General features: G+C 37.3%; 2 protein-coding genes across 3 annotated transcripts; both read left to right on the forward strand.

The window, feature by feature from the left end:
* The first annotated feature begins 812 nt into the window (after positions 1 to 812).
* On the forward strand, positions 813 to 12,420 carry LOC111517557 (aldo-keto reductase 1B). 2 transcript variants are annotated; one of them, XM_074184931.1, is made up of 5 exons: positions 813 to 979; positions 2,766 to 3,050; positions 8,863 to 9,057; positions 9,631 to 9,986; positions 12,178 to 12,420. In XM_074184931.1, exons 1-5 carry the CDS (start codon positions 905 to 907, stop codon positions 12,179 to 12,181), a joined length of 915 nt encoding a protein of 304 aa, XP_074041032.1. In that variant the 5' UTR covers positions 813 to 904; the 3' UTR covers positions 12,182 to 12,420. The 2 variants fall into 2 exon arrangements, with proteins under 2 accessions (XP_074041032.1, XP_023029518.2); XM_023173750.2 differs by having other exon boundaries at positions 12,321 to 12,420.
* Positions 12,421 to 13,766: 1,346 nt separating this feature from the next.
* On the forward strand, positions 13,767 to 26,841 carry LOC111517556 (aldo-keto reductase 1B). The gene is made up of 5 exons (XM_023173749.2): positions 13,767 to 14,084; positions 23,905 to 24,189; positions 25,051 to 25,251; positions 25,805 to 26,160; positions 26,710 to 26,841. Exons 1-5 carry the CDS (start codon positions 14,013 to 14,015, stop codon positions 26,750 to 26,752), a joined length of 957 nt encoding a protein of 318 aa, XP_023029517.2. The 5' UTR covers positions 13,767 to 14,012; the 3' UTR covers positions 26,753 to 26,841.
* Positions 26,842 to 27,255: the final 414 nt, after the last annotated feature.

Below are 27,255 nucleotides of genomic sequence, written 5' to 3' on the forward strand. Positions count from 1 at the left end.
AGAACACAATCTATAGGAAAATAGGAATCCCAGCCGTTTTTTTGCCAATATCTTTCTTCTTCGGCCGCGCCGAACAACGATTATACACCTCGAAAGGATGGCTCAATTTCCATTCGCAAGTATTGGCCGTTTCTCAAATGTACTATATTGAACGTCACCGACGGTACCTTATCTGTACATTGTTTTCTATTAGAGCCAGAGAATTTGTCTACTTTCAATTGCTTAAAATCGACTTTCAGAGGTTTCTTCACTATCGTAATATGTTCTTCAAAACATTCGTGTAACATGTTGGAATACAATTTGTTAATCCATTATAAGGAAGTAAAAATATTCTTCAGCAAATTAGTGAGAAAACTTAAAAATCGTAATAAATTTATGACTCTCAGTTGAGTTTCTTTAGTTAATTTTGATGTTGGGTTTTGAGTTAGTTGAGGTAGAGATGCTGGAAATAAATAAATAATTAAATTGTTTATTGAATGTGAGGATACAAATTTCTCGTGTAATGCATGAAAACGCAGGTCTTTTTAATTTGTTATTGAAAAACAAAAAGTGATTACATTTGAGGATAGAAAATCGCCTAATGAAAAAAAAAATCAATTGACAATATCATATAGTGAAGTGATTTCAACTATATGAGATATCTTGTAAAACATTTTCTCATAAGTCTTGTTGAAAAGTCTAATAATGCATATATCCACAGTGAACTGTGCTTGCCCCTTGAAATATACCTACGTTCCTCCTATGTTCATATGATCATCCTTGAAATAAAAACACACTTAGAAAAAAAATCAGTTTTTTGAATTCTCTGTTTTGTGCCTTAGTACAAGCTTTACCAGCATAATTTATGTATATTACTTTGAAGTAGGTTCGTGTTGTTTCGTCAATTGTTTGTTTCTAAAGTATAATGGCTAGCAAAGTCCCCAATGTAATGTTTAACGACGGACATACATCACCCATATTTGGTTTGGGGACGTGGTTGGTAAGTTTATTGCACCGTAATCTCAAACAAATTGTGTTGCATTATCAAGAATAATACTAACTTATGAACCTACCTTTATGTGCATAAAATTCACCCAAAAACTTAGCTGAAATTTAGAATGTGCCTTAGCTCTCTCACCGATTCAGTATCTCAATCGTCGAAGAACGCCGCCTCGTGAGTCTCTTCAATCTTAGGAACATGAAGAAGTCGTACAGAGCCAAATCTGGTGAATACGGTGGCTGGGCTATGATTACGGAGTTGTTTTTAACCAAAAAATTACGAACAATGTGCTGGGGCGTTCAGAGCGAGCGCCGTCATTCACATAATCTCGACCTTTTGTGAAAAGCTTATTCCACTTGTAAACATATTTTTGACTCAAAATACGATCACCGTATGCCACTTAACATGCTAAACAGTTGAAACTGTGAACGTATGTTCGAGACGGGTGTACCAACATGAAAAAATTGAAAAAACGCTAATCGAATGTACGTAGGTAGCCCGCTATATTTAAACATTCACCTTATTTTTTGAATAGACCTCGTACACGTTTGTATTGCGCTGTACCTCAGCAGGTTTGGTGAAAATCTCTGCAATATTCTGTAGTGACAATAAATTTGAAAAAAGAAAAGTACTAGGTTAATTTAGGTTAGGTCCAAAACGGGTGGATCTACTCGACCTTCCACTGCAACTCGCAAGGTTTTATTGTGAGTCTCTGCATATGATGATTCAAATGACAGTGACCTGTAAGAAGGCCTGTTAGACATCGTAGTTCATCCCTATTGTAGTCCAATTCAGACGTTGCTCGGTAGAAGCCAAGAGCTTTCAACGTCGCTTGACTGTCCGAGAATATTTTTATTGACTTGTGAGTGAGGTTAGATCCTTGCAATCTCTCCGTACACAATTCAATAGCGTAAATTTCCGCAGGAAATACAGTCGCATAGGTTCCTAGGCATGTAGATATCTCTGTCCTGCGTTTGTCCATGACCGGAAGGTGTTTTTGATCCATCTGTGAACCTCTGTGAAGGTGATTGACAATGTTTCGTGGTGTATTTCATTAGTTTGGACTTCCATTGTCTAATATAATACAAATTGATTTGAAATTTCTGAAAAAATATTGAAAAGAGTGGAGTAGAGTGGTTTGAAACTCTGATTGATACCAAGATGATACCAAGATGTTAGTGTCATCCGTAATGGAAGCTTTCGAACAAAATTTCGGAAGATCATTAATAAAAAACAAAAAAAAGAGGTCCTAAAACAGAGCCTTGAGGTACCCCTCTTACTATACATTTACTCATAGAGTTAATTCCATTCACACAGACCAGCTGACTACGGCCAGTAAGGTTAGATCTAACCCAATTCAATGCAGGGCCACGTATACCATAAAACTGCAATTTGTGTAGCAGTATGTCATGGTCAACGAGGTCGAAAGCTTTGCTCAAATCAAAAAATAACCCCAGAGTCTGCTGTTTGTTTTCCAAGATTTCAAACACATGTTTAATGAGTTGGTCAATTGCACCAACTGTGGATTTATTTCTTCTATAAGCATTCTAACTAGAAGAAAATAATCTGAATGATTCAAAGTAATCATATAATCTTTATTAGAAACAGTTTTCAATAATCTTAGAAAACTGACTAAGTAGCGATATAGGCCTGCAAGATGCACAGTCAGATCTCGAGCCCTGTCATAATTTTCCCCTAACGCGCCAAATGAACTTCATAAAATAAAGTTGCAAAGCTTTTTTAAATTAAAATCTATCGGATCTTCAAAACGTAATTTTTTTTATAGGCTGAACCAGAAGAAGTTACCCAAGCAGTGGAGTTCGCTATCGACGTAGGCTATCGCCATTTCGATTGCGCTCCCGTCTACGGCAATGAGGCTGAAGTCGGGAAGGCCTTGAAGGCCAAAATTAAAGATGGAACCGTCAAGCGCGAAGATTTGTTCATCACCAGCAAGCTGTGGAACACTTTTCATCTTCCATGTATGATTGAATCAGCTCTGAGAACAACGTTGAATGATCTGGGACTGGAATATCTCGACTTGTATCTGGTCCACTGGCCATTCGCTTTGAAGGTAAAAGATACATAGGTACAGTAGATGTGATGTGATAGATGTGAATAAGCGGCAAAAACTGAAATACAAAATTGTCAAGATTGTATCCTGATATATATACTAATAAACAGGGTGTCCCATATAAAACTCCGCGGGCAAATATCTAAAAAATGAAAAAGAATATCCATATTTTGTGAAAGCAGATAATTTTGGTGTCAAAGGGTCCTCTTATTTACGTAGAGATCCAGCACTACGCGTCATCCGTTAGGGCGTCGCGACACCGACGCCAATTTTTTTTAAAAGGTAACCTGCATTGAATTCTGAATTCAGCCATATCTGTATCTGTAGAGTAGGGAGGGTGAGTGTAAGCCCACGCACTTAGGCCACATGTGACCCATTGTACATCCTCCCGAGGAGTTGTCCTCCTAGGTCGTCGTCAATCCTGTCTTTTCCAGGAAGGTGGACAGGTCGCTGGGAGACATCTCCTTTATATCGGCAGGTGTAGATCAAGACTCGCCGAACACACACACTCTTATTGACGATAACTCCGGGCACTCGCACAGGACATGCCTGACAGTCTCATCTTCCTGTTCACACATCCTGCATAGAGGTGTGTCCACTAGCCCCATATTATGGAGGTGTTTCCTCAGCTGACAGTGGCCAGTCAGAAATCCTACTGTGAGGCGTAGATTTTTCCTGGTCATCGCCAGATATTTGTTCGGCGCCAGCTTCCCAGGGTCGCCCAAGGTGATCCTGGCAAGATTACATCCTTTGATTTCATCCCATCTCTTTAAAGATTGAGCATGGGTGTAACATTTGACTAGTTCCGCAATTGTCGAAGTCATCAGGCCGTGGGTGCCACTTGGTCCTAAAATTCTTAGTCCAGCCGCTTCCTTGGCTAAAGAGTCGACAATGCGATTACCTTTACTCCTGTCGTGCCCTTTAACCCACCTCAGAATAATGTTATTATCTACCGAGGCTTTGGCTAAATCTTGGTGGCACTCTAGGTGTCTGCTATTAGTGCAGATTGTTATGTTTTTGCCAGAAATTCTTTTCTTGGTTATTTCTTTTGTGGCGATTGAGATACCAGCCAGTTCTGTTTGGACCACGCTGGTATTTCTTCCCATTCCCCACTTAACCCTTAGGCTTAGTGATCTGGAGTACACTCCACATCCTGAGCCTTCTTTGGTTTTTGAGCCATCTGTATAAATCCGTATTGCATTTGTAGCATCTGACTCTGTGTTCTGCTTAATTTGTATTTTGTAGGGTTTATTAAACACAAACCTGGGTTCAAGTGCATCGCTTATTGCCTGCAGCAGAGGTTGCGCAGTAAGCGCTTCCCGCCATAGGCCCAGCCTCAATCGACCCATTCCTACTTCTAGGTTTACACCAGCCGTGTGCAATCGTACCATGGCCATTAACGCAACCTCCTTAACGTACAGATCCAGAGGGGTCAGACCCGTGATTAATTCCATTGCCGCGGTTGGTGTTGTTCTCATGGCTCCTGTGATGTTTAAACAAGCCAGTCGCTGTATTTGATATAATTTTTGGATGGCCGTTGCTTGTAGAACTTTCGGTCCCCATGCAATGGCTCCATACGTTAACATAGGCCTTATTATTGCAGTGTAGATTCAGGCGACTACACGGGGTGAAATACCCCATCCGCGTTCCATTGCTCATAAGCCACGTATGCTCTTTTTGCTCTACTCTGTAGATGAGAGTTCCATGTTAGCTTCTTGTCGAGGATAATACCAAGGTATTTCACCTCTTCAGATAAATTTAGTTGGCTTTTGAAGATTTCGGGAGGTTTTAAGCCCGTTAAACTTCTTTTCCTGGAGAAAAAGACCATCTCAGTCTTCTTGGGATTGATCGACAGTGAGTGTTCCTTACACCATGTTTCTATCAATTTGAGCCCATCCTGCGCTCTATCGCACAGTGTGTTTACAAATTTGCCGGTCTGTCATCTGCGTATGCAATTGTGTAGAATCCATTTTTGTTAAGGTGATTAATTAGGGTATCCAGAACTATGTTCCAGAGAAGGGGTGATAAGACCCCTCCCTGTGGACATCCCCTCATGACCAGTCCTTTTACTGTGATGTCTTCTACATTAATACTTATTGCTCTGCTAGAGAGCATCTGGAGTATTCATTCTCCTACTACCAGGGGTACATTCCTGGAGTGTAGTTGCTGGGTAATTGTTGGAAAGGTTGTTTTATCAAACGCTCTCTCAATATCTATGAATATACCTAGGGTGGATTCGTTGTTGTCCAATGATCTCTCGATTCTGCCAACTACATGGTGAAGGGCCGAATCAGTAGACCTTCCCGGGGTATATGCATGCTGAATTGGATGAAGTGGGTTGTTAACAAGTACTACATCTCTTATATACCGCTCACATATCCTCTCCATGGTTTTTAAGAAAAACGATGTGAGACTAATTGGTCGGAATGCTTTTGGTAGGGTGTAGTCCATCCTACCTGGTTTGGGTATAAATACTACTCTTACTTCTCTCCACTTACTGGGAATATACCTCAGAGCTAGAGAGGCTCTGAATATTCCAACCAGGTGTGGCATAAGAGTGTCCAGTCCCCACTGAAGTAGGGCTGGTCTTATACCGTCAGGCCCTGGTGACTTGAAGGGGGAAAAGCCCGATATAGCCCATCTTATTTTGTCCTCATCAATTACTGTACTAGCATATTGCCAGTCATATTGTGAGGGTGTTATTGGTACATCCGTCCAGTTCGCCGTTCCAGGAAAGACAGAACCTGGGAAGTCAGTTTCCATAAGAATCTCAGCACTCTCCACACCTGTAGTTTTTCTTGAATACTGATGAAAAAAGTTAAAGTTATTGCGTATTATGAATTGGGCCATGAATAAGTCAAAATAAAAGCAATAATGTATTTATCGATCTGTCAGAAGACCTGTGTATTCAGTTTTGTGTTGGTTTTTCGTAAAATTGAAAAATGGTTCAATTTTCAAATGCGGAAAAGTTGGATATGATGTGTATTTATGGCGAAGCAAGAAGGAATTCAAAAGAAGCAGTGCGAATATACGCTAATCGGTATCCTGACAGAAAATTACCGTCAGACAAAACATTCGCTGGCTTAGCCAAATCTTTGGCACGAAATGAATGTTTTAATGAACGGAAGCAAAAAAAACAAAAATGGCTACTGATGAGAATCACAGTGTTGCAACCAAATAGTTCTACCAGACAAGTAGCAATGTAGGTATTGTAACATTTCGCAATCGTCAATACAACGTATTTTGTCAAAAAACAAATTCCATCCATACAAAATACATTTGGTTCAAGGACTACATCCAGGTATTAATCTCCGTGTTTCATTTTCAATAACTAAAATATATTCCCATATTCAGGAGATGCTGATAGAAGATTGAACTTCATTGTATGGTTTTCCACCCGTATTCATGATGATGATCAGTTTCTGAAAAAATATTATAGAGTGATGAAAGCCGTTTCCATAACAACGGTATAATAAACAAACATAATTGTCACTATTGGTCTGAACAAGATGGGGCACCTCCACATAATAATAGAATAGTTACCTAATATTTGGATGATACTTTTATTGAGAAATGATTGGAAATAAGGGTCCAATACTATGGCCAGCTCTAAGTCCAGATATTACTCCACTAGATTTTTTTGTGGGGATATACCAAAGACTTAGTTTATATGCGACGTCCACAAAACGTAGAGGATTTGAAAAATAGTATCACAAATGTTTGTGCTTCCATAACGCGAGAGACGCTTTTTGGTAATTTGAAACATTTATTTTAATTTGTACAGATATACGCAGCTAGATAAAATTGAAAGACAATGAAATCATAACTGATGGATTCATTATTATTGCATTCATTTTGAATTATGCAACTAATTTTCCTTTATTTTCAGTATTTCAATAATCAATTTTACAATAAGGATTTGAAGCTTTACATCTTCTATCAATTATCTGCGAGCCCTTTCGACACTTGGTAGTACTGCCATCTTCTAGGCACTCCTCAAATTGCAGTTTGATAATAGATGTTATAATAGATAGTTGTAGTAGATGTCGCCATCGATAATTTTTCATTCACTGCTTCACACTATCTCGATATTCTGAGAATGTGGTGCCGTGACATATTCCTCAAAATGGATTATAGCATCTCACAGCATCTATATCTCTCATACCTGAGAGTACTCTCCAGATAGAATGAAGGGGTTCAGGTATTGGAAGCGAATTATTTTGCGCCGTAATATGTTTTACCTAAAAATGGGGTGTTTCATCGCAAGTGGCGGACAGTGTTTATCACTTTGGCCAACCCCATTCAGGTGGCAGGTGCATTTTGAGCATTTCCATCAATCCTGAGAGTTTCATCGTTCCACCTCGAATATTACGGAAGATACGGGGGTGTTTCCATAAGAAGTGAGACAAATTCGGATTTTTCAGGACTGAATTTTTTTCAGGAAAAAAGTGTATTCATAGTGAGTTGGTACTCCCAATCACGAATCTGAAGGAATGTTGAGCCTATTTTGTCCCCTAATATGTTTTACCGTAAAAATGGGGTGTTCCATCGCGAGTGGCGATGATTGATGCAACTATTTTCTTTTATTTTGAGTATTTCAATATTAAATTCTACAAAAAGGATTTGAAGCTTTATATCTTCTATAAATTATCTGCGAGCGCTTTCGACAGTTGGTAGTACTGTCATCTTCTAGGCACCCTTCAAACTGAACTGGTCATCCTGTTGTCTGTCTCTTTATACGGTCAGAGCATCTTAACTCAGGTATTTCAAGTACTTTAGGTAAATTTGTCTGTATTTGTTCTGCATCTCTTCTTCGTGTTAGATCTTCTCTAGGAATGTGTATGGTTTTGTTTAATATATTGAATGTGAGATCTTATTGTGTTTTGATTTGTACTTGTTCCTCGATGAGTGATTTATGACTGTTAAATTTATGGATGTTCAAGTTTTCCCAAATGTCCATGCGGTTTCCCTTGTTGACTTGTTTTATGAGTTTTATGTTCTCTGGTGGGGGGAAATTATGTTTGTTTTGTATGGCGTGTGTTGCAAGGTTTGATTTATATACTGTTGGATTTATGTATGCCTTTTTGTGCTCATTGTACCTTTGGATCAGTTTTTCCTTGGTTTGGCCGATATAGAATTTGTTGCAGTCCGAGCATTGTATACTGTATATCCCGTTTTGGTCTTTGTCTTCTTCTTTTTCATAGTTGTTTATTTTTTGTGTTATCTTCGTGTTCGGCTTGTATGCGATGTTGATGTTCAGTGGTTTGAAGATGTTTGTTAGTTTTTTGGTTTGGTGTCCTACGTACGTAAATGCTGTCCATCGTTGTGTTGTTTTGTCTGTTGGGGCGGCTTGATACTTGTTCTGTATTTTTTGTATGATTCAGTTTTCTAGTTTATCTATTGTCTTTTGGGTGTATCCGTTTTCGTTCGCTATTTGGTATATGATTTTCCGTTCTTTGTTTCGGACTTCATTGCTGAGTGGTATCCTTAACATTCTATATATGAATGCGTTATAGGCAACCATTTTGTGTGATGGTGGATGGTTTGAACTTGCGGGTATGGTGGAGCTTGTTTGTGTAGGTTTCCTGCATATTGCCTGTTTCCTGTATATAATTTTTTAAATGTTTCAATTGTCATTCTGCTATAACGACAATAGACAACGCCAGGAAAAAAAATATCATCAAAATTGAGTGAGCCTTTCTTGAGTAGTAAATGGTGTGTTACTATCATGATTTTCCGACTTAGTTTCATATATTAGATATTCTGGTCAACTTTAGAGTGCAATATCAATTCGTAAGTGTGTTATTTTCAGGAAGGGGGCGAGCTGTTCCCAACTCATCCCAATGGAACTACAGCTTACAGCGATGTACACTATTTGGACACCTGGTTAGGAATGGAGAGAGTTCAAAGGAAGGGCCTTACAAGATCTATCGGGTTGTCAAATTTTAACAAGAAGCAAACCGACCGCATTCTTCAACATTGTACAATCAAGCCAGTAACGAACCAGGTTAGTATACAAAAATGTTCTTCGTATTTCTTAATATATTGTTACGTCTCTTGTGGGAGAAACGATATTCTGTGTAACAAATTAAATTGACAGATTTTTCCCACTTTCACAATAAAACAATACCTCCTGAATTGTCATACAATATTACTCTCAATTAATTTTCTTTGGTACGACACTGCTTGAACGCTTCTCTATTCATTGGGATGGTTTACTGTCAAATAATCAACGTGACAGTAAAAGTTGTGAGGCGATTTTTTTGTTTATTCGACTATTCGGCACTAAATTATTTTCTACACCGAATGTAGGCTATACAATAGCTTCCTCAAGTACTTGAGGAGACTATTGCATACCAAAACACGTGCTGTGGTTTTTGTAAAACCCTTTATAGTGAAAACCATACAATAAACTGTATTAATCAGTTTGAGTTTGCTCAAAAATATAGCGCCACCCCCTTTCTATTACCTCTTATCCCCAATAATATCAACATACGCGCCTGATGCAGATCAGCCTGCAAATAGACTATTGAGACTCCAAAACATGATTTCAAATATTAATTTCACGCATTCTTACAAGATCGAGGTGCAGCCATACCTGAACCAGAAAAGATTCATCGAATACCTCAAATCCAAGGATATCGTTGTAACCGCCTACAGCCCTTTGGGGTCACCTGACAGACCATGGGCTAAACCCGAAGATCCGAAACTGCTAGAAGATCCTAGACTGAAAGTAGTTGCAGAAAAGAACAACCGGTCGCCAGCTCAAGTACTACTGAGATACGAGGTTCAGAGGGGATGCATTACTATCCCAAAGTCTATCGATCCCTGGAGAATCCAACATAATTTTCAGATCTGGGATTTCAATTTAGACCCAGAAGATATGGCCGCCATAGATAGCATGGATTGTAATTTCAGATTTTGTCCATATGCAGAGTAAGTATTGATTTTTTTTTGATTGATGCAACAAATTTTCCTTTATTTTGAGTATTTCTATATTAGATTCTACAAAAAGGATTTGAAGCTTTATATCTTCTATAAATTATCTGCGAGCGCTTTCGACAGTTGGTAGTACTGTCATCTTCTGGCACTCCTCAAACTGAACTGGTCATGCATGAGGTCGTTTAATTTCGATTAAATTGGTACACTCGACCACCCTATAGATTTCTATGGGTTGAACAAAGCCTGCAAAAACGGTAACTAATCTTTTATCAAGTTTTTTACAAACTGTAGGTTTTTGGCTAAAATGAATAATCTGAAAGTGGCGAGTTTGTACATTCTATGCAGTTCTTGCTCAGCAATTAAACTGGAAATATTGTGCTTTAACATGGAACGCCATCACTAACCATTGGCTGAGATGAATGGAGCTGTAGGGCTTCTTCAAGGTGGCATGCGACAAAATGATGTAGCTCTTCGTTTGGGGGTCTCCCAAAGTGTTATCAATCGATTGTGGCGGCGTTCCCTAAAAACTGGCAGTCCAGCCGAACAACATCCAGGGCGAGGACGCGTTACAACTGCAGTTAAAGACCGATTTTTGGTCTTAACCGCAAGAAGACAACCGACAATCACAGCACCTGAGTTGGTTAACGTGTTGCAGCAGACGCACCAGGTAACCATTGGTCGTGATACTGTCAGAAATCGACTGCATGAAGCAGATCTCCACAACAGAAGGCCACTTAGATGTCCACCTTTGTCTAGAGGCAATCGCGGTAGAAGATTAGAGTGGTGTCAAGAACATCAAAACTGGGATGCAAATGATTGGGCCACAGTTTTGTTTACAAACGAATCCAGATTTGGATTTCATCCAGATTCTCGTCGAGTAAGACTGAGGAGACGACCTGGAAATAATGAACGTTTGAGACACGTCCAGGAAGTCCACACATACAGAGGTGGTTCAGTAATGCTATGGGGAGGAATCATGATCGGCGGTAGAACCGATCTCGTTTTTCCAAATCGCTCCCTCACAGCTCGACAGTACCTCGACACCATTCTTCTACCTATCGTCCGTCCGTTTGCTGGTGCTGTTGGTGAAAACTTCCACCTAATGCACGATAATGCTCGTCCACATGTCGCGCGTCTAGTGACTGACTGGCTCACCAACGAAGGAGTTGATGTGTTGCCATGGCCAGCATAATCACCGGACCTGAATCCCATCGAGCATGTGTGGGACATGCTTCAACGTAGCATTACTCCGCATATGGGAAACACAACGTTTCAATTGAGAGATCTTTTAATCGCTGAATGGTCAAATGTACCTCAACAAGACATTGACAATCTCATTTTGTCGATGCACGATAGATGTAGGGCCGTAATAACCCAGCGTGGAGGCCATACTTTGTACTGATTCCAATTATTTTCGGGGTGCCAAAGAAGAGCCATATTTTTTTTAGTTTTGCTTATATGCGCACTCAGTATTTTTGACCATTTAATAAATTTTGTTGTAAGTTACATTCGTTTAATAATCACCCGTCAACTTCTGTTTCACTTATTTCTCGCTTACGTTCACGCAGTTATTTTCATTAAGTACTTTTCTTGGTTGTTTACATTTTTTCTCCAATCGAGGCCTGCCTGCCCGGTACTGACGATGCCCAATAGGCTGAAACAGTTGTCTACCGGTGGCTCTCGAACTGAAACCGATATGGGAATGATCAAAATATATTAATATTACTGAACGTTTTATCTCCTTGTTTGTTCTTTTAGACGGTCATAATTGTTCCTTAGTTTCAGTATGGGGAAACGTATTTCTCAAATTGAATTCCATGACAGATGTCATTGTCATTTTTCTTGTCTCTCCCTTCTTGGTACCAAGCATATGGTACAAGTAAATTATATTTTGAACACATTTGTATGTTTTATCAAGAATTTTCATGTAATCATTCTGCCTCAGTGAGAAATCAAGCTGTAGTGATTTGTCTTATTGTAGCTGTCGCTTCTAATAGGAAGCTTCTTCTGGGTAGTAAGAATGAGACAAAGAAGAAACAGTTAAATTGATAAAAAGAGGTGAACACTTTCTTACATTGGGAAGAACGTAGTCAATAATATCTACTTTGTGACCGTTGTTGACAACGATTTGTTCGATAAAACTCATTTCTTTTTGAAAACGACGCACATTTTGATATCTTTTCAGATAGCTACAAAACACAAGAAAAAAGAAACGGATCGATTTCGGTTTTTGCCCCATGATTCAGTTACTCATCTGATGACATTGAACAAGCTTCTATCCTATTTTGTGATACCTACAATAAACAATTATTGATTTTTTTGTTTCAGTGCCTTCACTCACAAGTACCATCCTTTTGTGAATAGTGAGTACTAGAATCCATTGAAGTTGATATTTCTCATGTAAAAATAAACTTTAATTTTTTGTGAAGTTTCATTCATTTTTCCACTTCTAATATATAACACTTATGTTATTTCCACACTATGAATTTCATTCAAAATACGTGAAACAGATTTAAAAAAAATACAATACAATATTGTAATGAAAATGGATTTTGATCTACTGTTGCTGTATTCGTTGAGAAGATAAGAAACTTCTGAGAAATGTAAATTTAGTTTCACGTAAGAACTTACCTATAATCAAGTAAGCGTAACGATTCGTCCTCGCAGATTTTCCAAAAAGCCAGGTAGAGTACGATACACTTCGATTGTCGTTCGTATGGGGGCGACAGCTGATTAATGGAAAAAAAATTTTAAAAGAGATTTTTAAAACAGAATAATTACTCAAAAACGATTGGTTCGATTTTCATGATTTTTGATTTATTGTATTTGTCTCCCTCCGACATAGCAGAATAGCTTTCAGAAAATTTGAAAAACTAAGAGCAAAAAATGGAAGATTAAACAAACTGACAACAACAATATCTACAGCAGTGTTTTTTTCTATGAAGCAAATGAGAAGATTGAATTTTCCGCAACGAAGTCATAATGCAATTAGACAGTAGAATTTCGCGAATCAATCCATTACAGATGAAGAACAAGTCGCACGAGAGGAGCGTTGTCTTCATTGTTGCCAGATCTACTGTTTTTTCCGTCGATCTCATGTTTTGACTTTCGAGCTACTGTTTAGAGTTTAAATCTTTCGATGACTTAGTTCATTGTCTGTTATAGTTATTACATAACTATAAACTGTGGTAATAATCACATATGTAGATTGTAAAATGTATCTGGAAAATACTATTGTTGCTGTTTTTTGTATCAATTTACTGTTTTTCTGATATGAAATCCACCATGTAATGAAATACGTCTTGAATAAAATTCTTAGTGCAAACATTGTATAATTATTATCAGAGATATCTCCAAGCACTTGGTAGTTTTTTCAAACGACGATTGCTAGCATCGTTCATTGTAGATTGAATGAACATTTGTGTGCTTTTCAGATATTCGAAAAACGAAGACTCTAGAGATCAGATCTGGTGATCCTGCAGGCCAATATCTAAATCAATAAAACGATCGGGGGCTATACTGGGAAATTGTCTCTTATGCCTCAAAAATGATTCCACGTTATTGAACGGCATATTATTTTGCAAAGGTTTATATAAGAAACAGACCTTCACAAAATTAGCGTCCCAACGGGTCAGTTTGTCACAGATTCCCACAAAAGTTCTAGCATTTGCCTATTTACTACGCCTATGATTGCCGCAACATAATTTCAAGGTTGAATGTTTCGAGTGTTTTATATTTTCAATAGACATTCAACTGCAAACTGTAATCACTTCGATTATAGGGAATGTTAACTGATAACCTATTACATCAAAACGTGAATATTATCACCGAGACGTTATCAAACTCGTCCGAAACTGATTTGTTTTAACAAAATTGATTATTTTTAAATGTGGCCTTGAACGGATTCGAGTGGATAGCGCTTTTCGCCTGACTTTACTGAATTACAGATTATTACTACGACTACTAATCTGTGATCAGATACCTTCCCACAAAGTCGGTCGGAAACACATCGGCAGAAAAATGGCAAAAGTACCAAGCGTTGAATTTAGCAACGGCCGCAAAATTCCTGTGTTCGGTTTGGGAACTTGGAAGGTAAGTTTTTTATTTGAGCTATGATTTAGTGAACAGGCATGGACGTTATTTTTAAATTCGTTGGCAATCACGCGAGGAGTGGATGTATTCAAAGTTGTCAGCAGTAAAGGTATATACGGCCGGCATAACCATTTCTGAATGAATAGTTGTAAATAGTTATAGAAAGGAAAACTTTTCGTAACTGATTACCACAATTATATTGATTTACTCACCAATTAGGCAAAACGAAACCATATAATATTGTTCAAGTGGAAGCATATTTGTTTCCCCAAAGCAGAACAAAATACACTGTCTCGTCGCACGTTTCGCTAACCAAGTTAGTATCATCAGGAGATGACTAAAATATTTTTTTCGGTTTTTAAGATTTTTATAATCATCAATTAATCAACTCCTTGTACAACTTATTCTGTTATATTCTTATTATACCTATCATCAGTTGTTACCTGTTATATATATTTCTTTACCTGTTGTCTACTTGTAATAAGGAAGTAAATAACGGAATGTTTAAAATAAAGCCTTTGTCGCTGTTCATATATTTCGTTTTACATTATTCGATTTCTAATATGTGAAACGTGTTCCTTATAGCAAGTTAGTATAATCTACTCACTTAGTTTGCCCAACATACTGTCTATCGCAATTCTCACAGCCCCTTTTGTAAATTTTCAACTTCTCCTACTCCGTCAACTGCCAAACAAATACTTAACAACGCAGCGTCTTCAAACTTGAAACATATACTCCATAGATTGTGAACTTTCCAATACACTGATATTGTTCAAACATCTACCGCCATATCTTGATCAGGCCAGGTACTTATAGGACCACCCTCAGATAATAATAATAATAATAATATCGTTTATTATGCATAAAAATACATTTATACATAAAAGAAAAAGGGTTAGCCATAGGCTATCTTCCACTCCTCCCAAAAATTATACAGTGAGTATAATAAAATATTCATAAACATACTTATTTACTTTCATAACAATAATAGAGAAGAGAAAAAAATAATACATCAAATAGTTGCTAGTAACTCTTAATATTCTCAACATTATTTTGATCAATTCAACAATTTCGTTGATTTGATTTTCAAATTAGCACTGGGAATTAAGCATCTGTGATTTTATTTCTTTCTTAAATTGATGAATAGTAGGATTTAAAAGGGGTAAAATTTCATTCAGATAAGAGGGGGCTATATAAAAAAAACATCCTTGAAATTTGGAAGCACGGTGTCAGAATGCCTGCTTAATAAACTTTATAAATAACTAGGTGTTTTAGTTTGAAGCAACTTAAAAACATTTTTATCAAATATTGGACTCTGTACTTCACATTCAGCTCCTTCATTTTTAACAAAAATGGGGTGACATTTTCACCATATGGTATTCAGCATACGAATCGCATGTAACTTCGTTGTAACTTCTGTTTGTTATATTGCGGCAAAAAATTGCAATACACCGAACAACAATACTCGATATGGGATAAAATGAGTTTCATTTCTTCTGATAACTGATACTTGAATTTATATAGCGATTTGAGTTTGAAGAATGATACTTTGAAAATGTTTGTCATATGTTCATGGAAAGACAAAGAGCTATCTATGGTACGCCAAGATTTTTAGCACTGTCTACCCAGTCAATGTCTGCGTTATCTAGATAAGAGCCTGAAGTTACACTGAGTTTCTACTATTTGTCTTTGAGACCCTATGCATAAGGCCAAAATCTTATTTGGATTGATTTTCAGCCCATGATTCTCCGAGTATAGGAATGTTTTGTGCAAATCTGTGTTTATATTGGCCACGCAACTTTCTGCATCGGTGTTATGACAAGACGAATATAACTGTATATCATCTGCGTATAGATGTACTTGACAATGTGATAAGAAAGTGGGGTAATCAAAAATAAACACTGAAAACATCAAGGGTCCTAAAATACTTCCCTGCGGTACACCTGAGATTGTTTCTTTTAGGGATGACCATGAGTAATCATCCAGTTTGACCCTCTGTGATCGGCCTGTGAGATAGCTGGTCATCCATTCAAGAGAAATGTCATCGAATCCTATGAACTTGAGCTTGCTGATGAGTCAATCGAAATTAACTAAATCGAAAGCTTCACTTTGATCAAGCAGAACTAAAATGGTGACTTTTGATTGATCTCTGAATCTCGCAAGATCGTCGATTACTTTCAAGAGGACAGTCTGTGTTCCATGTTTTTGCGAAACCCAGACTGCTCGTACGGGAGTATTCGATTTTCTTCAAGAAGCGCTCTTATTTGACGGGAAACATTTTTCTCGAATATTTTAGAGAATGAGGGCAGAATGCTGATAGGGCGTGGGCCACTGAACATGGTAGGTGCATTCTTTTTTGGAATTGGAATTGTATTAGCAACCTTCCAAACATCTGGAAAAATACCCTGTCTGAAGGACTCGTTGAAAATATGTTTAACTTCATCAATACAGTGTGGTATTACTAAAGAAATCATCTTGATATTTATATTATCAATACCTAAAGCATCAGATTTTTATGTCTTTGATAGCAGTCAAAATATCATCATCACATACTCCTAGAGAAAAAGAGCCACCCTACTTATTAGAGACCCAAACATTACAAAGCACCTTATAGCTTCAAAAATCGAAAGGAAGTTGGAGAACTACCTCTTTTCCATAGCGGTATACGGGTATGTAAGGAGTGACAAAACAGCTACGCATCGTTTCGAGATTCAACTTACACAACTCAAAGTACACTAATGAAAAACTCTTTCATTTGGGTAACAGCTGCTTTCCCTAGACGGTTTCTCGGAATCATTATAATCTGCAGTGATTCGTAACGTAAACGCTACTTACACCCTGTAGCGGACGGCGTTACAATACTCCTGTGAGTGAAGTGTCTCACCTGTGGATGTTGGAGTTCTCCTATATGACACATCGTCCTAAGGTGTGTGTATCTGTTTCAAAAAGGATGTTTGACTGTCAGCCAGCTCACTTTGTTCACTGACACTAACGAAACCCTTGAGTTATAGGGCTCCCTCTCGTAGTAGAAAGCTTCGTCACGGTAATGCGGGGTTCTGCCGTGATAAACCTTCTTTACCCAGCTACTCGTAGGGTCTTTCATGTAGTCAAAAAAGAATCTGATCCTCTGACTCCAATGTCGTCCCTCAACGGGAAGGACAGCAATAACTTTTGTTTTCCACCTCAATAAACCTAGGAGGTTAGGATTTGCACCCAGGAATCAACTTGCACCAAATTCTTAGGCAGCAGAAACAAAATCTACATCATCAGGAAACTCCTCCGAACTAGAGACGAAAAAAACTTTGCATGACTGAATCTAATGTATCAGAAAGCAAACAGTTTCTTTTTCCATACCATTCACGTGCCGTGATATCTCCACTGTGTCATCTCTTCAGGAATAATGGCCAGCATGTGGCCAATTCTTCAAATTTCAACCACGCAAGCGTGGGGAATGATTCCAGGGATTACGAATTGTATGTTTCTTGGTGGCGTTCCCAGGTGGCGGACTGGGGAACGGTTAGGGGACTGGGGGCCCTGTCCGGGAATTCAATGTGGCCTCACGGACGGAACCGCCGGACACCTGGTCAGTGGTAGAAATGAGTAGGGTGAGGGGAACTAAAACTCCCCAAAAGCCACTGCGAAACATGCCACTATGGACCAGATAAACCAAGCTAAGGTGTAAGGTATCGTGCCGACAGCTGAATGGCCGCAGGGTGATATGCGATTACGAACGATCCTCTTGGGGAACCGGGCGAAACCTCATTGTAATCAGCCTTCGGGGCTGCGGCTGCGGTTGCGGGGCTCTGTCAAAGGTGACCAACTCTTCCCTTGCTACTCGTGGGAACACACATGGACATAAAAAATAAAAATTTGCACTGACAGCAGACAAGCCCTATTAGCCGTGTACAGTCAACGAGTAACCTCAACGAGTAAACTGAATAGAATGAAGTGAATACATTTTTTGAATTTTTTCCAGAATAGGAAAGATTTGTGAATATAATGATTTTCAAAAACAATATTCAGTAATATTTTCTGGCAAAAATTAATAGTTAATGAGCAAATGCGTTTTTAGGCAACAACAAAAATTTCTTTCCTGAAAATCATTTCCTTCGTCATTCAAAATTGAAAAAAATCAATTATATCATAAATAAATGCAATTGTTCATAACAATGTTTGAAAGTTTAAACAATAAAAATTGTCGGATATTTGACAAAAAAAATTAATGTAGATTTTATTTACAAAAATACGTTTATTCAATAGAATAAAAGTTCATTGCTTCACTTCACGATATTTATGTTTTTAATTTCTCATTTTTGGTTGTTTTCAATTTTTTTCCGGTCATTTGAACATTACTAGTGGTGCTAAAGTTCTTTCTTCCGTTGAACAAGAACTTCAGACAAGAAGTAACTAAAGCACGATTAATTATCATCCCAATTTTCCACCAAAAATATTTTCAAGAATTTAAAAAAAAATGCTGCAATCAGAAAATCAATCTGGACTTCGACTTCGAAATTATCAAGATTTTATGTGCACATTCAACGTGAAAAAAAAGTTAATATACAGAAGCTTAATTATCGCGGGTTATTGTTTAGTCAAAAATTCACGAAGTACCTATTTTTTATTTCTTCAATATTCATAGTCAATGAGTTAACATTTATTGTTCAAGTGCTCGGTCGTTTATGTTTATACCCGCATTTTTTTTACCTCAATTGAAACTATGAATATTGATCCTACAGTTTCGTGGTTGCGATTCTTCTGCAGTAAATTTTCTGCACTTCAAGGATATTTTTTTGAATTGTAAATATCTGGAAAAGTTTTTGAGACACTCGCAAAAAACGAACCCCTCTTTTTTATTCAACTCAATTGCTTATAACTTTTAAACTCTTTGCAAAATGACAGTCGTAAATAGACTATGAAAATTGTGTTGATACTTGATACTAGTAGTTAATGCATACTATTGGAAACAACATTTTTTTACAGTTCTTTTAATTATTTAGTCGGGAGTGCAAGATTACGTCAGAGTGAGAGAGAGAACATTGTACCTAAGACTTTTGTTAGATAGTAATGAAAATGTCTGAGAGATTTATAAGGGAATTAATGTATTTACCTTACTGCAATTATCTGCGTTACGCATTGAATTAAATAAATTTAAAAAAATCAATGAAACTGGTGTAGTATGAAAACCTTCAAAAAGTAATCCCACGTATGTATAAACATGATAAAATTATTTTGGATCCTTCAAAAATAATTGCAATGCCAGTTTACGTACTGCAAATTTAGATTTGAATTAGTAAATGGAACAAAATGCAACCTGCAGATGACCTTCATTACCGAAGTGTAGTTTTGTCTAGGTGAATATAAAACGTTGTGATTTATTCGAGAAAAATTTGTTCCAGTCATCTTCTGATGGTGAAGTGGAATCTTTGACCCGGCTGGTACCACTGAATGAATTTAATTTGGCAGATCCAAACGACACTGTCTCATGCACTGTCTCAGACAAGAAAACCTTCGACTTCGGTTCCATCTAGTTTTTTATTAATGGATTTATATTATTTTTCAATACATTTAAGTAATATTTCATTGTGAGATTTCTATTGACGCTTTACAAAACCGCAACACATGTTTCGCTATTCAAAAGCTTCCTCAGGCGTTTTCATACTGACTGACTCAAGTCATTAAATCGACATGTGATGTAATTTCCACATTGGAAAACAGATTCATAAGAAAAAAAGCTTTCAATTCTGTTCGGTCATTTTCGAAAAAGACAGACTGGGACGTGGCTAACCGGACATACGATACTTCAAACAAATTTATTAAAACCAATAAAGAGAAAATTTAATATAGGCCAAGTGGAGAGATCCTCTTCCAGAAGAATAAAAGAGCATAGGAGTAGTTTTTCGAATGTGAAGATCCATTCCACAATTGAACACCATCATTCAGGACTATGAAGTATCACATTTGGACGAGAAAGGTTTCAAACTCAATTTTTTGGAATAATTTTCTTTTTGGATGTATTCAAATATAAAATAATAGAAATTATGAAACAATAACAAAAATATTTGGCGTTCCAGGGCGACTTGATCGATTACAGTGGCGCATTTGCTTTTTCAGCTGCAGGAAAACCCGGAAAAACCTGCAACACCACATCATCTGTAGATCTTGATCTGCCAATGTCCTCTCTTCCATATAATAAAATGTAGGGTGTCTCCAGAGGCTCCAATAAATTTAATACATCGCCAGAACACTTCGTGACACGACTATCGTCAAACTTAAACCATTCCGTTTCGTCTTTGACCATGGCATAATAATGACGAAATCCAACGCCAGAACCACAGTGAACAATGACTGCATGAAGAATATAATAGTAGTCTGCTAGATTGAAGTGTTCATCTATTTCGAACCTTCGTAGGAGTTTGGTGCTTCCGTCAGAGGTTGAGTCATGTTTGAAGATCTTCAGTGTTATTATTAGATTAACTGATGCCTCAGCTATACTTGTTGACAGTTAATTTTGCGCATATTTGGCAATCCAGTTATTTATCACCTCTTAAAAGTTCTATTTTTAGATGTTCAATAATAAGCTTTGCAGGGACTGGTTATCAGTCATATTAGGAAACGCTAGTTGAAGTTACAGAAAGTCACATATGGTTTTGCTACCTCCTGAACATGTACTACTAAGTAAACAAGTGGGGATTTTTGCAGAAAGAGATCTACAAACGCAAGACAAGATAAACTGTATGGAATCATTCAATCCAGGACGGTCAGGAGTATTGATTCTGCTATTTTTCTGCTAACGAAGAATATTCAACAAAAACCCCAAGAATTCACAACAATCCTCTTGTTGTTTTAACAGCTGCAGGAACAGATGTTTGAGTTTGGTAAATAAGTAGGACACATTTTCTGTCTAGTTCATCATTGAAACCTCGTTCTTTGAAGTATTCGTGTCTCCTAAAGTATATAATCCAATTTTCTTCCCAAGTGATGAAGGGTTTCGTAGAGGGTTCGATTTGGCTCTTGCTCCATGAAGCTCTTCCACTGAAATGGAACCAGAACCACAAGGACTGCAGCTCATATTTGGGGGCAAGAATGACCTATGTCCATTGACCGCACTGAAAAAAAGGTGGAGCAATCACTTGCGAATCAACCTTGCTAGGAAACTGGTGAATATACACATATCTCGGCTTGTTTTGAAGAGAAAGTTCCGTACTGAAATGAGGGCAATGCATGATCTCATCAAAATTATGTGAAGGAGGAATAGTTCCAAGGACTAAAGCAGCATTACCACGTTGAATAGCAATACTAATTATTTCTGTCGACAAAGAGGTAGAACGGTAATCTTTCGTTGCTTGGCCTAATCTCCTTCCAAGTTCGTGAACGAATAACATAGACTCCGGGACATGAACACCAGAAGTTTCAACCGCTGCTGGAATGAACAGATAGTTGTTACAGAGATTTTGGTATCTTTTTCGTTTTGATTTTTCGCCAGACGAAGCTGCTGTTCCAGCTGACGTCGAACTTTCGGTTAGATGGGAAGCCGCGACCGTGTCAAAGCAAGTGAAGTCCGTTGCCACAGGTTTATCGTATTTCTATGGACGCAAGATGTATATGATATCAGCACTTATTTGCTCAAACAATGCGCATCGCTAATCGTTGAACCACTTACCATCATAATAACTAAATTTCTTTCTGATGTTTTTTTTCCATCAGTGTTCAAACCAGCCGAAGTTCTAGCTACATTCAAGATGGGAGATGAAAAATTACCTGAGAATTACAGACAAATTCACATATTGCCCACCCTATCCAAAGTAATGGAAAAAGCTATTTTAATACAGTTCAGTAACTACATGGAAAGCAATAATTTTTTACATAATTATCAGTTTGGGTTTAGGAAAGCTAAAAGTGCCATAGACGCTATAAACAAATTAGCTAATAACATTATTGAAGCTTTTGAAAATAAACAATCCTGTTTAACTATCTTCACAGATCTGTCAAAGGCTTTCGATTGTGTCAGTCATGATAAACTGTTGGAGAAATTAGAATGGTATGGCATAAGAGGAATTCCCAATAAAATAATTGAATCATATTTAGCTAACAGAACACAAAGAGTTTACAATAACAATATGATAAGTCAAGAACGTATTATCAAAAGGGGAGTCCCACAAGGATCCATACTGGGGCCTTTCCTGTTCCTAATTTATGCTAATGACTTGCCTTCATATATGCATCTCAAACTAGAATTACTGACAATATTATACGCTGACGACACGTCATTTTCTGTACATATAGATAGAACCTGTGATGTTGATAACATATCGGCAAATATTTGTGCTTCTGCTAAACAGTGGTTTGACTCTAATGAACTGTATATGAATGAAACAAAAACAGAAATTTGTTTATTTTCAAAATATCGTACTGATGCCATTTCAACATCAGAAAGTATAAAATTTTTGGGAGTTCATCTTGACTCGTCTCTTGCCTGGACCACCCACATCAGTAATCTTTGCAACAAACTAGCAAAATCTGTTTATGCCATTAGGCGAATAGCTACAACGGCTGGTCAGAAAGCAGCTCTAATGACATACTACGCCTTGTTTCACTCAGCAATGAGTTATGGGTTGCTGTGCTGGGGTAATACCCATCTTCAAACAGTATTTGTCTTGCAAAAAGCTGCTGTACGTAGCATTGTTAAAGCTAAATATAATGAACACTGCAAGCCTTTGTTTGAGAATACAGGAATCATGACTCTATTCTCACAAATTATCTTTGACAATGTTCTGCATGATATTTATTCTATTCTATTGTACCATCTGGTCGTTCATCATCATCTCGACTAATACCTAAGGGTTCCAGAATTGCAGGAATATCCGCTGACATCATAGCCTGTTTCAAAAAACAAATAAAATACAAAATTACACACAAAAGGATTCGAAATTATATCAACCATGCCTAAAAAACAGGCAAAAAACATATGATACAAACAAACTGACAAGATTAAAGTTAGCTGAAATTTATTGAATTCGGCTGCCCATTCCAGATAACCTCTTTGAGTTTTCCTTCAAAGTAGAAGCAAAAATAATAACAATACCCCGAGGGCATATTATTATTTAGCAGATGAGGTACCAAGATAAGGTACCATGTTCCTCAGTAATCAGTTGTGAATGTCCTCCCTTCGAACCATTTTTGAAGCAAGGTACTTGGGTGGTTCAGTAGCCAAGATCTTGTGAAAAGACAAGCTTAGTGAACAAAATGGGTTTCTTCCAATTTAAAAAGTTGCAATTCCCCAATATGGGGGATGATTGAGGGAGAACCTCTTTTATGAAACGAATGCTTTGGTTTTGATTTTTGCAATCTTACACTACCTTCATGTGATACGCAAGGTTCATAAACCATGTCAGCGTAGTTACTTTGCGAGAAGACGAGAAAGTTGCAAAGCATTTTTCAGTGGTAGTGTCCAGACCCCGTTTGAAAAGGACTAGTTGTTTAGGACTCAGATAGATTCTCTTTGCGACGACACCTAATTGTTTGGTGAATTGAGCTACTGCTCCAAGACGTTTAGCTTCAGAGACAGAAGAAATGAATTAGTTGTCAAAATATACAGGCGGCTTGAGCTCTCCTACAATTTATTTGTCGGTTGAAATGAAACTGAAAAAAAACATTTAAAGGGCATATATTGAATTAGCAGTTCACCTTTTTGGTGTATAAAAAAATTGGATGAAAGGGTAAAGACTGCCATTTGATAGGTCCCTATATTATTCTGTTATTATTTGTATTTGTTTCACCTGTCGATAAAATCCATCATCATTATCAAACATTCGATTTTCAGTCAAAACCTGGTGAAGTCACACAAGCCGTTAAAGATGCCATTGATGCCGGATATCGCCACATCGATTGCGCTCACTATTACGAAAATGAAGCCGAAGTAGGGGCTGCGATCAGAGAAAAAATTGATAGCGGGGTCGTGAAGAGAGAGGAACTTTTCATTACAAGCAAACTGTGGAGTACCTTTTTGAGGCCTGACCTCGTGGAACCCACGCTTAAGTTGAGTTTGAAGAATTTGGGGCTCGATTACTTGGATCTGTACCTGATTCACTGGCCATGCGCGTTGAAAGTAAGTATTTTTTTGGTGGAGTTGAGGATATCTCCATATAACAACAATCTGCACTGAATTGTCAAATTGCCACTGAAGAGAATAGTTGGAAGTATCCCTTTTAGGGGTACCTACTCTTGTACTCAGAGGTTATTTTTAGTACATCGATTTTTCATACTTGGCCTTCCCTTTCGAATATTTGGATCGAAATTCATAATTACAACTCTTTTGATATGTTATTATCGACACTACTCGGAAGAGCAGTTTTATCTTCCTCTTGAAGATGATCACTTGGTGATCGAAACACGTGTCGAGGTGTAAAAATAACGATTTGGTGTTGGGAAAAAACTCCAGTAATATTCACTACTCGGAAGAGTTGTAATATACAAATGTATATTACAAAACTTCAAACATTTTGCAAGTTGAGATGTGTAGATAGCAAACAATAGGGGTCCCAAAATAGTGCCCTGTGGCACTCCACATATCAACTTCAAATAATATGAGATTTGATCAAAATATTCTGAAGTTAACAAAATATTAGAAAAAAAACAGGAGTTAGCCTTCGAAAGGGGTAGATTCAACTTTTGTCATTGGTAACAGGCAAAATATTAGGTGAAATCAAAGTCGTAAACCGCCCCCATACATATAAGGGTGGACTGCATTCTTAATGGAAAAAAAACAAGTAAAATTGCTATTTAGGTGATCTTTCTCTAGTCAGCAAAGTCTTTTTTTGAACTCTCTGCTTTCTCAAACTATTGAATTTGTTTCTTTTCAAGATAACTGGTTATTCCTTTCTTCTCCAAACTAGCCAATGGAAAGTTTTTAATATCATGATACATAAACCTGGAATTACTAATCTGAAATCAAATTTGATAATTTCAGGAAGGAGGAGCATTTTTACCAAAAAGACCCGATCACGACGTTTTGTCAGAATTCAGTGACGTCGATTACATCGACACCTGGAAAGTGATGGAACAAGTAGCCAAGAAGGGATTGACAAAATCGATCGGAGTTTCTAATTTCAACAAGAGACAACTCGAAAGGATTCTTGAAATTGCAGAAATACCCCCAGTTAACAATCAGGTTAGTGAAAAACTTCTTTGTCGAATGATATCAAGAGCGTTGCTTAGTCTGTTAACCAAGGAAGGATATACATAACTAATACTTATCACAAGGAGTTTATAAATTATATTATATTTCCATATGCTTGCATAAATTATTTCCTATAGCGTCCGCTATAGGACATCGTCACATTTTGGTGCTTATTTTTTAAAAAAGAAATGCTTGGATGTGGCTTACAAAACAAATAACAGGCATATTTATTGAAAACAATAACTACAAAACCTTAATGTCAGATAGATCAGTGGTATATAAGTTGATATGGTGGTTTTTGCCTAAAACTTTATGTTGGTCAAACGAGGAGAACTTTTTTCCAGATAATTAAAGAGCATAGAAATAGTTTCTTCAATAAAAAGACCAACTCCACATTTGCAAACCATCTTTTATCAGAAGGACATGAATAATTCATTATGACTACGACTTGTTACATTCAGAAGAAATAAAGAGATATGAGAATTTCAGTAGTTTACTGAAAGACCAAATAGTAATTTACTGAAGGTTTTCTTCCCTTTTTCAGATCGAATGCCATCCTTACTTGAACCAGAAGAAGCTAATCGCCTTCTGCAAGTCCAAAGGCATCACAGTAACAGCTTACAGTCCATTGGGATCCCCAGACAGACCCTGGGCTAAGCCCACCGACCCCATCCTGACGGAAGACCACAAGATAAAGGCTTTGGCTGCCAAATACAAGAAATCGAGTGCCCAAGTGATTCTGAGGTATCTGATCCAATCGGGGGTGATAGTAATTCCGAAGTCGGTCAATAAAAAGAGAATTGCTGAAAACATACAAATATTCGATTTTGAGCTGTCTGCTGATGATATGGCAGTGATGGATACTTTCGACTGTAACGGAAGAGTCTGTTGGTTTGTGGAGTAAGTGTCCAAAACTTTGTCTCTTGGGATATCACCTTTCAGGCTAGTTTTTCTCAATACAATCAAATATTTTTACTTTTTCCAATATAGAATAGTCTTTTCGGAATAACAATATCAACTGAATAACTGTAGGTACCACTATACAATATCATCTAAATTCAAAACAGCTGCATTTAATGTCTTAACCAAATGTTTGAAAACATTTTTATGGTATTACACATAATTCTTAAACAGAATAATTTATGATTCACGGTATAACATGTTTGTACCTTATCTGTAATTTGACCTGTTTTATGTACTAACAAACTCATGATATTGCTAAAAAAAATGTGTGAATCTTCATGTTGAGTTTGACTTTGTCATGTAAAATACAAGTATCCCATCATTTACTCTCATAGTTAATTGAATCTTTTGTTTGGGATTCCCCAGAAAACATATTTTTCATTGGTTTATTGCTTATTTTGGGCACATAATTCAGGAAACAACATTATTTCATTGTTTCTTCAGTTCACCTGTATTGAAAATTCTAATTTCTATTCAATTTTTTAGGGCTGTTGGACATCCACACTACCCATTCAATGATGAATACTGAGGTCCAGATAGCTATCCTTAAGAGTTTGGATGTGTTAAGTTTGTTAAAGTTCATTATTCAAGATCAATAAAACGTATCATCCACTTTTATTTAGTTTCTTCAGTTGCAAGACTAACATAGAACTAAAGACTTAGCCATACTTTATCAATAGTGTGGGGAAAAGTCTAGAATAGAATATTGTCAAGTATTGACCTGCCTAATTTAACTACTGTTTAGGATAATCTCTCGAAGAAGTTCAGAAAAGCACTCAAGTTGTTTTCATATGACCATCAAATAAGTTTCATCATTTTGAGCCTGGTGCAAACAATTACTAGTTGGGAATCTTCTCTCGATCCCATAAATGATGTTTGTAATGGAAAACCACCACCAGTGAACAGCATCTCAGTTCATTCTAGTTTTCCTCAAGGAGACGACAGAACATAATTAACCTCATTACCCTACACAGTTAACCCTAATGCCTTGAATGCTACGTACAATGATCCTTTTTAATCTCTGTTGCATAT

Source organism: Leptinotarsa decemlineata, unplaced genomic scaffold, assembly GCF_025532065.1.
Source record: "Leptinotarsa decemlineata unplaced genomic scaffold, Ldec_3_MD MMD2_tig00026361_RagTag_RagTag, whole genome shotgun sequence".
Classification (NCBI taxonomy): Eukaryota; Metazoa; Arthropoda; class Insecta; order Coleoptera; family Chrysomelidae; genus Leptinotarsa; species Leptinotarsa decemlineata.